The sequence below is a fragment of the Herpailurus yagouaroundi genome, unplaced genomic scaffold (assembly GCF_014898765.1).
Source record: "Herpailurus yagouaroundi ecotype Mexico unplaced genomic scaffold, PumYag 67700, whole genome shotgun sequence".
NCBI lineage: Eukaryota > Metazoa > Chordata > Mammalia > Carnivora > Felidae > Herpailurus > Herpailurus yagouaroundi.
In genome coordinates, this window is record NW_024420499.1 from 7852749 (window position 1) to 7863792 (window position 11044).

General features: G+C 49.4%; 1 protein-coding gene across 2 annotated transcripts; it reads left to right on the top strand.

Moving 5' to 3' along the window:
* Positions 1-7416: 7416 nt before the first annotated feature.
* On the top strand, positions 7417-10813 carry RIPPLY1 (ripply transcriptional repressor 1). Of its 2 annotated transcripts, XM_040468427.1 has the most exons (4): positions 7417-7749; positions 8658-8733; positions 9341-9405; positions 9957-10813. In XM_040468427.1, exons 1-4 carry the CDS (start codon positions 7604-7606, stop codon positions 10225-10227), a joined length of 558 nt encoding a protein of 185 aa, XP_040324361.1. In that variant the 5' UTR covers positions 7417-7603; the 3' UTR covers positions 10228-10813. The 2 variants fall into 2 exon arrangements, 1 of the variants encoding a protein (XP_040324361.1); XR_005788135.1 differs by lacking the exon at positions 9341-9405 and having other exon boundaries at positions 8658-8712.
* Positions 10814-11044: the final 231 nt, after the last annotated feature.

An 11044-nucleotide genomic window follows, 5' to 3' on the forward strand; every position in this document is an offset into this window, starting at 1 on the left:
CATTTCATCAACTCTAGCCCTGTGATATGGGCACTACTCTTTCCATCCCCAGGAAACACTACTTTTTCCATCCCCAGGAAATTGAGGCTCAGAGAGATTGGTTAATTTACCTAAGGTTACCTGGATAGTAAACTACTGAGGAGGGATTCCAATTCAAGCATGCTTCCAAAGCCTAAGCTCAGAACAGCCATGGTGATGGAGGGGGGAAAGAGGACTGATTATAATAATGATGACAGGCAACATATGTTGAAGCTAAATATGTGTCAGACTGAACAACCTATACATTCTTTTTTAAAATGTTTATTCATTTTTGAGAGAGAGTGCAAGCAGGGGAGGTGCAGGAGGGAGGCCTGGACAGAGGATCCAAAGTGGGTTCTGAGCTGACAGCAGAGCAAACTTAGGAACGTGAGAACATGACCTGAGTTGAAGTCAGAAGCCTGAGCCACCCAGGCATCCCTGAACAACCTTTATACTCTTTAATTTAATCTTCACTACCACCCTGCGGGTAGGAGACCCTTATTATCTCATTTTACCTATGGGGAAACTGGGAAATGAGAGGTTAAGTCATTTGCCCCAGGCCATACAGCTAAGTGCTGGAGCTGGACTCACCCAAATGTATCTGACTCTAGAGCCCAAGCTTTTCCACTTTAAGATCCACTGCAGAAATACAGACACTAGATGATAGGGACCTGAGCTGGAGTGGTAGCCAAGCCCCTATGCAGCAATGGCTGGTGAGGGCTGAGCAAAGAGCTGTCATGAAGGAAGAATTGACAGCACTTCCAGCTGCACCCATTTTGTAGTTGGGAGGTGGGGTCATTGATGGCTGAGGCCCAGCCCCAGAACACTGGTAATGGTAGAGAGTTGCTCAGGTTGTGACACCAGTCACCCACTTCCACTGGCCTCTTCTGCCATCAACCTAACTCCCCAGTAGCTCTGGGGCCTCTAAGTGAGGCACCTGGGGCAACTGCCAAAGGGACCAAACCCTCCACACAACTGTATTCTAGAATCTCATAGAGGGTTGAAACCAAACACATCTGCATCCCAATCTCAGATCTGTCACTCACTAGCTATTTGGTAAGTCATTTCATCCCTCTGTGCCTGTTTCCTGCCCATTTTTAAATGGGAGCAGTAATAGGGCCACCTGGGTGGCTCCGTCGGTTAAGCATCCAACTTCACCTCAGGTCATGATCTCATGGTTCATGGTATCGAGCCCCGCGTCAGGCTCGACACTGACAGTGAGGAGCCTGCTTGGGATTCTCTCTCTCTTTGCCTCTCCCCGACTCACGAGTGCACTCTCTCTCAAAATAAATAAAAAAATAATTTCAAAAATCTTAAAAAAATAAATGGAAGCAATAATAGTGCCTACCTCATAGGATCCCCATAAGGAGTAAATCATAGAAGAAAGAAAGTGCTTAGCACAGTGCCCCAACACATGGTAAGCACTCAATACATGTTACCATTTTTGTTGTGGCAGTGGCTATTCTTATTAGCTTGTCAGGACCCACCACCCAGGAAGATAACTGCCACTAGTTACCAGTATCTGTTGTTACTTAGGCAGGATCAGAAGGACTCTGGGACCAAAAGGGAAAGAGAGAATGCACTCCTAAGGATTCGGAGACTTCCAGAGGCCTAGGGCCAAGCTGGGAAAGAGGCTGTCCTAAAGGAGAGAGTTTGGCCAGGTTGGCCAAAGGAGCCAGGGATGGGGCTGGATGGATCGAATGGCAGAGGGAAGGAGCCTGGCTGGGAGGGACTTTCCAGGGCACCCTCCCTCCCACCCCTCCTGCTTCCTCAGAGCTCTGTTTTTCTAGGCCCCTATGGTCCAAATGAGGAGCAAATGGGGAGCTGTGAGGGGGCTCTGCCAAAAGAACCCTGCACCACATGGGCCACGGCCTGGCTCCAATGGCGGGCCAAGAGGCAGAGGGTGCAGGCAGAGGGCTGACCCAGCAACAAACTGTTCTCCAGAGGGGACCCCTTGTCCCAGGGACCCAAGGGGCTGGGTCCAGGACTTGGCACATTTGGGACATTTGGACTTGAGGGCAGAGGTCCATTTGCTATTTTTGCTTTGCGGATAGGCTGGGGTGGGGGAGAGAACCTTCCTCTTTTCTCCTCTCAGAGCAGACCTTGCCTCGTTTCTTGCCTCCACCTGGCCCCCATGCTGGCCTTTCAGGCTTCCTGCCCCTAACACCAGTGTCCCTGGCTCCAGAGGAAGAGGCTGGAGGGAAAGAGTAAGCTCTTCTTTCCCCAGGTGAGAGCAGAACCTGTTCCAGGTCTTTCCACCTGCCCTTCCAGGCCCTCTTCCGTCAGTTTCCTGACAGCCTAGGCTCTCACTGTTCCCCAGTGGCAGTGTAGTGCAGTGGCCAAGAGCACAGAGACTACCTGAGTTCAAATCCCAGCCTTGTCACTTTTGGCTCTGTGACCTTGGGCAAGTATCTTAATCTCATCTATAAAATGAGGCTTGTAAGAGTGTCTTCCTCATAGGGTTGTTTGTGGGACAAATTAATCCATGCAAAATGCTTAGAACAGTGCCTGGTACATAAATGTTTAACAAATGTTCTCTCATCTTACTATCCGCTTCTGTGCCAGCTTTCCCTGCCAGGATTACATTTCCCCCTCTCTCTGCCGACTTAAGCCTAGCCCAGCTCAATCCTGCCCCCTCCTTTGTGAGATCTCCCTGGCATTACCCATTCTCCTGACCTCTGTTACTCCCCAGTGAGACTAGACCCATTCTGAGAGCAAGGACTGTGATATGAACAGCACTAAATGAATCACAGAATAACTGTTGTCCCCTCAGTGCCAGTTTTGTGACTATGACCCACAGCAAGAAATACATTTTGCAGCATGGCATAGTACTTGCATTTGTGTATCTTTAAATCTTGATCTCCATCTACATATGGCTAAAGCAAAAAGTTTTACAGAACAATATACATCCTTACTACATGTGATCCACTCTTCTACTTGCTGTTCATTCATTTGGTTAAATGCTGTTTGCAACCCACTACACTGATTTTAAGTCCTGACATTGGTTGTGACCCACAGTGTTCTCCATGATAAACTCTACACAGGGTCAGATTAAGACCTTCAGAGGCCCTGAACTCTGAAAATCTTAGGAGGGAAGGACTATGGCGTGTTTAGAGAGAGGAGGTCAAGTCAAGGGGAGCCACAGTGGAGGGTGCATGGAAGGCACTGGGGGCAGAAGCCTGGAGAAGCAGGCTGGGCTTAGGAAGCAAAGGTCTTCAACTGCCACACAAAGAATTCTGGACATTTCTTTCAGGTAGCTTGGAATAACTGGAAGTTTTCCAGGGCAAGAGGAGTATACTCAGGTCTTTGGTTTAGAAAGATCACTGGGGTGGCTGTGGGGAGGATGGATTGGAAGGGCCAAGTCAAGGACAGGGGAACCAACTTGGAAGCTGTTCCAGGCATCCAGGTGAGAAAGCACAGATGAGGCCATAATCAAAGAAACAATGAAGAGCATGGGGAGCACAAGGGGGGCAGATGTGAGAAAATGGCTGAGGTTTTAGCTTCAATTACCTGGGCAATATGATGCTGGTTACTGAGGTAGGTACAGAGGAAGTTTTGTGGGGAGAAAATATCATTCTCAAGTTTTGATTCATTCAACAAACAATGGGACTGACATAGAGAAACTAACATTTTATTTTGCCAAGTTGGAACATTAAAGAAAAAGCTAATATCCACCATTGTTATAATTTCAAAAAAAATATTTTGCTCCCTCCAAGAATAGGAAAGGCCTAATCTCAGAATAAAGTCTTTTATAACTGAATACGTTTAGATTATTGAAAAACTCTACTTTGGATGTTTTTCCCATTTTGCTGTGACCCATTGGAAATACTGTGTATCACCCTAATTTGGGGATGGTAACTGACAACCACAGATCTGGGAATGGGCAGAGGAAAGGAGGTCAGCAACTTTGATCAAGAAGAGTGGTTCCAGAAGTAGGCGGAAAACAAGACAGTAATCATGGAGGCCAACAGAGGAAGGAGGGTTGAAGAAATGAGGACTTGGCCAACAATGTCTTTTGCCACCCAATGTTCAAAAAGATCACTGGATTTGACAATTAGGAGGTTATTTGGTGACCTTTAGTAGTGCCCATTCACTAGGAAGATGGGGTGAGGGCCCAATTGCAGTTGGTTGAGGTACATATGAGAAGTAGGGGAAAGTGGCAGTCTACAGGCTCTCCTTTCAACACATTTGACAGTGATGGAAATAGAGGAGAGAAGGAGGGAGGGAGGCAGGAGAGAAAAAGAGAGAGAGAGCATGTTAGAGAAACAAGGGAACACGTCTGGGGAGGGAGGGGCCTTATTTTGGGGGGATAAAAAAGACCTCCATTTTGTAATCAGAAGGGAACGAGCTGGTATAAAGAAGCTGAATTTTCCTGAAGAGAAGGGCACAACGTCTAGAGGAAGGGCCCAAAGAAGGAAGGTGGATGAGGCCAAGGCCCAGGTAAAGGGATTAGCCTTTAACGAGAGGGGCACCTTGCCCCCTGAGAAGGGAGGGCTGGAGGGGAAGGAAGTTGGAGAGGCAGGCCAATTTTGGGGGGGTTGGGCAGGGCACTGAGTTAATTCATGCTTGAAGGCTTCTGTTTTCTCAGGGAAGTAGGAGGAGAGGGGTGGGGCAGGAACATGGTTGGGAGTTGAAGGAAGTTTGGAATGTAGCCCAGGGAAATGTGGAGGCTGGAGCTGGGGCTTGACAGAGGACCATGCTGGAGGGTGGCTGAGCGGTACCAGGGCCCAGCTGAGGTTAGTTGAGTCCGTCTTCCCCTGTGCAGCCTTTGTCTCCCTCCCTAAGCTGTAAGCACTTTGAGGCAGTATCCTCAGCACTTTCCTCTTTCTAGACCATTCCTTTGCCAGGCAATGCCCAGTGCCATGTAGCCCAGAGGAAGCACCCAGCCCTCTCAGCAGAGCCTGGCAAAGCACTGACAAAACCCAGAAATGTTAGGGGAAACAGTGGTAGGATCATAATCACCCTGACAAGAAGTTATTCATTTTGGTCGTTCCCACCCCTTTCCTTGCCACCCTGCTGGCCATCTCACTCCTGTTCTGTGCTGACTGCAGAGGGAAACAGCCAGGCTCCCACTTTTGTCCAGCAACACTTGCAGGTCTTAAATCCTTCAGGCTGGGGAGAGCCCAACAAGGGGGCGAGTGGCTTCATCTCCCATGAGCTGAATGGGGTAGGTGGGGGCCATTCTTAGGAGGTAGCAGGACAACCATTGTGTGTGGAGAACAAAAGGCCACACAGACACACCTAAAGGCTAATGGGACTCCAGGAGAGCATACTGGGGGTTGGTATGAGGGGAACCCTGAGGCCTGCTCACAGGAGTGAAGGGGCTAGACAGCCAGTGGTGAAGGACCGTGAGGGAATAAACACAGGTTCAAGGTCAGAGGTAGCATGATAGGTGGCATGGCTGAGAAATGTCTACCTCTTCTCCCTTGACCTCTTCCCTCCTGCCTATTTTCACAGACCATGGCCACCTAGAGGTCAAAAAGATTTCAGGGAGTGACAACAGGTCTGCTTCTTTCTCCTTCACATGCCATGTCCTTCCACCCTTTCTTCCACCTGGCTCCTCCTCTTAGCTTCACCCCTCAGTTGAGCTAGCGAAGCAATCCAAGCAAACTTTCATCTTCCAGAGGCACATTTAGCGAGAACTGTGACAGACTGATAGAAACTTGGGCTCCCAGCAGCCCTCCTTTTCCCCTCTCCAGGATCCAGGATCCAGCTTGCACTTGCACAATTCGGGGACACAGAGCTTATAATAAACCTCTGTTTATTGAGGGCTGGGACAGTGCCAGGCCCTTGGGTTAGGTGGTGGCTGTGCTATTAGAATGTTTTTCCTTTGATGGAGCCAAAATGTGTCTGCCTGTAGCTTCAACCATGAGCTTCAGCCTTGCCCTCTGAAGTCACACAGAACAAGTGTTATTTGCCCAAGTGTGTTCTCTCCTGCAGAGAAGCACTACTTTCTTTCTTTTTTATTCTCATGTGTCTTGATTTTTTACTACCCAAAGAGCATCAGATCCTGTGGAACTTTTTAGGAAGTTCAGGAAAGCATAAAGAAAGAAGTAAAAATCCCCCATAGTCTTACTCGCAGAAGCAACCCCAGTAACCTTCTCTCAGCTTTCTAAAGTGAGGCATTTGTTTCTAATTTTCCTTTGCTACAAAGCACAGAGTGTCCCTGGGGTTTGAAATGGGATGGGGGTAGGAGGCAGGAGAGCAGAGAAAAGAGGGGCCCTTGAATAAAATTATTCATACTATTTTGGTATCTGATTTCTCTCCCCCCAACATTCTGTGTTGATAATTATACTTCTAGAACATGATTGTGAGTGCCTGCTTAGTATTCGGTTGCAAAGACTTACCCTAATTAATCTAACTGGTTTCCTGTTATGGGGCATAGAGGTTGTTTCAAAGTTTTTGGATGATTACAAACCTGACTGTGATGAATATCCAAGAGGCTGAATCCATGCCGGTGCTGGACACTGAGCTCTGGAGGAATATTTTCGGGACTTCTACAGCACAAGGAGTCCACCAGTAGTTGTAACTGGAAGCTTTCTGGCAAAGGCCCAGAAGACTGGCTACGGCCAAGGACTGTGCTGTAACCGCCAAGCTTGCCTCTGGATCAGTACCCATCTACCCAGGCCCTGTCACAGAGTGTTCAGGCTGGCAGGGCCCTTTGAGGCCACTGGACCCACACCCTGCACCTTCCTCTAACACGTGAGGGAACTGAGGCCCCTGGGCCAGGGATGGTTCTTCAGCAGCTTAATGGCCAGGCAGAACCCTGCTTCCCAGCCCCCCTCCCACTAGCATGCTGGCTCCTGGTGCTGAGTTCTGAAATTTGGAATCTGACGTGGAAGCTCTGAAATGCTGCCCACACACCTTTACCGGACCACTTACTGCTGAGGCTGGAGAGGAGACTCAGGCACTTTTGCAAATGAACTGACCCATAAAGCAAAGGGCATGGAAGGAAGATTTGAGGCTCACTCCACAGGCAACTGGACCTGCTCCATCCAGAACCTCCTTTTTTCCTAACCCAGGTGGTATGCTTAATGGCAGGCACCCCATGTCAGGTCCACTTGGCAAATCTCTTTGGGGTTTGAGCCGAAGTGACGTGTGAGTCCCTCACTCTCCTCAGCTAGGTCAGCTGGCCCTTCTTGTTGGGAACCGGCTTTGACAAAGGTCTGTCTATCCAAGCCCTCTGTGCCTGACAACTTTCTGTGGTTCGGGGTGCTAATGAACTTCCCTCCTTTCCCCCCTCTGGCTTTGCTACTGCCTGGGGAATTTGCACAAATGGTGTGTGATTTGGCCCTTTTGTGTTTTCCTTTCTGACTTGGAGGTAAAGAAAATCCCTCACCCCCCACTGACTCTCTGTTTATTCAACTGGGAGAACTTTCACACCCAGGGACCCAGCTCCCCCTCCCTGAGCTCCCATTCTAAATCTTCATCCCTCCTCCCAGGTCCCCCAGCCCTGCACTGCCCTGAATAATTTATGAGTCTAAGAAGGCCTTATAAAAGGGTCTCCAAGGAAAGGCCAGAAGAATGCAAGAGGTTCTGAGAAATAGGAGCCCCTACAGCCTGCCTGGCTTCCAATCCCCTAAGGATGGACTCTTCTGTTCCTGCTGCTGCCCCTGTCCCAGCCCTGGCCCTGGTCCTAGCTCCAGCCCTCCCGCAGGCCCCCCAGGCACTCCCTGGCCTATTAAGTCCATCACCACTTGCTTCCAGACAGCATGTAGGTGGCAGTGAAAGGTAAGTGGAACTTGGCCTTTGGCAACCTGAACTCAGGTTTAATGGGGTCATGGGGGAGGAAAAAAATGAAATGTCCAGGATGCCCCTTCTCTCCATGGAGGAGTAAGGCAAAGCCTCACAGCCCTCAGAGACTGCCCCTTCCAGATCTCAGGCTGAAATACCTCAACTGGCTTCCCACCTCACTCATCCCTCTAGGTGGCAAGAAGGGACTTGGGGACAGTGGGCATTGCCAAAGGTGAAAGCCAAGCAGCCAGGGCCTCATGGACCAAGTTCCTCAGTCCACTGAGGAGCACAGGGGAGACTGCCATGAAGCCTGAGTTTAACCTGACCCAGGCTGAAGAGGGGGTAAAAGAGGACCAGAGTCCCAAGAAGCCTTTGACTGGGGGACTGTCTCCTTCTGACCACACCATAAGATCTCCATTTGCTTTTTTTCTGACCTCTGGAAGTCCAGCAGGGAAGCAGTGGGCCCAGGAATATTTCAGACCCCTTTCCCCAGCCCAAGAAGATGGTAGGACTCTGAGCTCTACTTTTTGGAACAGGAGGTGGAGGCAAGATATTTTCCACATTCCTCCAAACATTTAACATTCCAAGAAACATTTAGTGACATGCCTACTGTGTACCAGGCATTGTACTGGGTGTTGGGGATTCAGACATCATCAAACATAAATCTGCCCCTAAGAAGCTCAAAGGTAGGTAAAAATAATTACAAAACAACATGACAAAAGCAATGATCACATTGTTCAAGCAGGGAGGAGGGCCCCTGACCTGGGCTTGGGGTCCTCAGAAAAGGTTTCCTGGAGTAGATGGCATCTGAGCCAAGTTTTCGGGAAGCCTCTTTTGTTATCTCAGGGATTTCCAGGCTCCAATTTCCTTCCTCCACTGATTGAGCTCCTCCTTCTTTGTCCTAGAGGAGCTTGCCTTTGGAGGCCCTGGCTGTCCTCTACAAATGACCCACCAACGGAGGTGAGGAAACTCATAGACTCGGTGAGTTTGAGCCCCCGTTACACATGGTCAAATGCATATGCGGCCACGTGTATTCACATTGACCAGATCCCTTTCCAGAGAGCCCTTGACCTTGGTCCAGGGCTGTGGATGTGGGATAGCATCTCCACAGACTTGTGCACATTTGATTCTGGCTCTGGGAGGAAGGCAGACCCAAGGTTTCCATGGCAATTTGAAAGATGAAGAGACAGTGCCCAGAGAGAGGAGGGACTTGGGCAGACCCCACAGATAGTCTGTGGTAGAGCTGGTGCTAGAATCCTGGTCTCCTGGCACCTAACCCTAGTGCTCTTCCCCCAAACTCATCTCCAAATCTTTGTTGCTCAGTAGAACTCTGTCTCCTGGACAGTCTCCAAACAACACAGGTATTATAACAGGGGCAGAAAAGCAAACAACCCCCAGGATTCTGTGCCCTTGTTTTACAACCAACACCAGGACACAACTCTTGCTGTGGGGCAGGAAAGGGCTGCTCCCAGGGATGTCTAAGGTTTCTTCTAGATTATCTTACCTATAGGTTTGTGACCTCTGATACAGAGGAGGCAGTTGTCTGGCCACGTACTTTGACCCACATGCTAGCTTTTGCTTTGGACAGGCTACTGGTGGGGCAACAGGTGCCAAAGTCACCAAGGCTAACTCCGAGTTCCATCACCCTGTCAGGTAAGCTTCTGGCGCCAAGCTCGGAACTTGATGTAGATCCATTAGCTCTTTAAATCCTCACAACATCCCTGTGAAGCAGGAGTGGGGAGGCAATGCCACTATCTCTTTCATAGACCAGGAAACTGAAGCCCAGAGTGGTTAAGGGAATTGGCCAAGGTTGCCTTCCCTGCAGGCACTGTCAATGACCCCTAAGAATGAGCCCCTATGGACAGCGTCAGTGAAGAAAGCCTTCGTAGGACATGGAGGACACAGGGCTAAGTAATTCCTGGCTAGAAGACCTTCTGAAGTGGGGGGTGGGGGTAGGATCTGTGTCAGAGTTGTCAGGTGCTGGGGCAGGGGCTCCCCACAGCTATAGGCCCACCAGACATTACCTTCCTGCCTGGGGTCAATTTGTAACAATCTAGAAGGTTCTGTTACAATGCTTGCTTTCTTCTTTTCCCTTTCACCTCATTAATGCAAGTAGGGGAAGGAGTATAGGGCTTGGATTCCTTCTTGGCCTGTATATATGAGACTTGTGGAAGTTAGGGACCATATTTCTTCTCTGTCCACAGGTTCTTCTGGCCTAAATCCCACTCTTTTGACTACCTGTACAGTGATGGGGAGATTCTGCTGCAGAACTTCCCTGTCCAGGCCACCATCAATCTATATGAGGACTCAAACAGTGAAGAGGAGGAGGAAGAGGAGGAGGAAGAGGAGGGGGAAAAGGACAAAGAAGAGGAGAAAAAAGAGAAGGCAGATGAAAAGGGGCTCGAAGAGTGTGTGAGGGCACCACACATAGCCACAGCTCATCCTCCTTCCCCACTCTTGATGTGCCCAAACTGAACCGGTCAGAGTCTGATTGGGGTTTAGTATGCTTGGCAAGCCTCTAGAGCATCAGTTTGACAGGAATCTCCGGATATAGCCCTCTATATTGAAAGTTGGGTTCTTGAGTCAACAGGTCACTCTGGCTATATTCAACTGGCCTATGAACATAGACCTCGGGCACCTCATTGTCTGTGTTGCTGTTGTGTTGAGTGAGAAGGTCCAAGGAGCTCTAGGGGAAGACTTGCTTTCCGAAGTCCCCTGGAAGCAGATCAAGACAATGCATGCCCATGTGGAGAGGAACAGTTACTCTTTGTTGGTGGCGGGGGGAATCTTTGACTCCCCAGCATTCCAGCTGGCCACAGAGTCCTGTCTTCCCACAGAAAGCCTGACATCTGGCTTCACCTCCAGGGATACAACCATCAGATACAAGTAAAGTTGAGGCACCTCTCTGATGGGCCTTGCAGGAAAGGAAAGGGGCATCTAGAAAATCAGCTTGCTTTGAGGGCCTCCCTCCATTTTGCCTGCTATCGATTGGGGTCTGTGTGTTGGTATGAAACGAATCAGGAGAAAAATAAACTAGATGATGTGTGCTCTTTTCCTGGAACTGTGATTTCTTAACTGAACTATGCCCATGTTGTGAAGCCACAGGCAGAGGGTCAGAGAACAGCTCAAGGCCAATTCATTGCCTTACCTGAGGTCAGTTGACAGATTTTACTCCATGGGAATATAGGGCCAGGGACCCAGCATGGGGCCAGGCTCTCTCTGTCAACTTGTGAAATCAGTTAGGCTTGATTAAACTTCAAAGGCAGCTTAAGAAAGTAGCAAAAAGGCCCCC

What these genes read in the sequence shown, in the direction of transcription:
- RIPPLY1 (XM_040468427.1), top strand. Translation starts at nt 7,604, where the DNA reads ATGGACTCTTCTGTTCCTGCTGCTGCCCCTGTCCCAGCCCTGGCCCTG. An exon ending in CATGTAGGTGGCAGTGAAAG is followed by an intron (nt 7,750 to 8,657) that starts GTAAGTGGAACT and finishes TCTTTGTCCTAG; the next exon opens with AGGAGCTTGCCTTTGGAGGC. An exon ending in GAGTTCCATCACCCTGTCAG is followed by an intron (nt 9,406 to 9,956) that starts GTAAGCTTCTGG and finishes CTCTGTCCACAG; the next exon opens with GTTCTTCTGGCCTAAATCCC.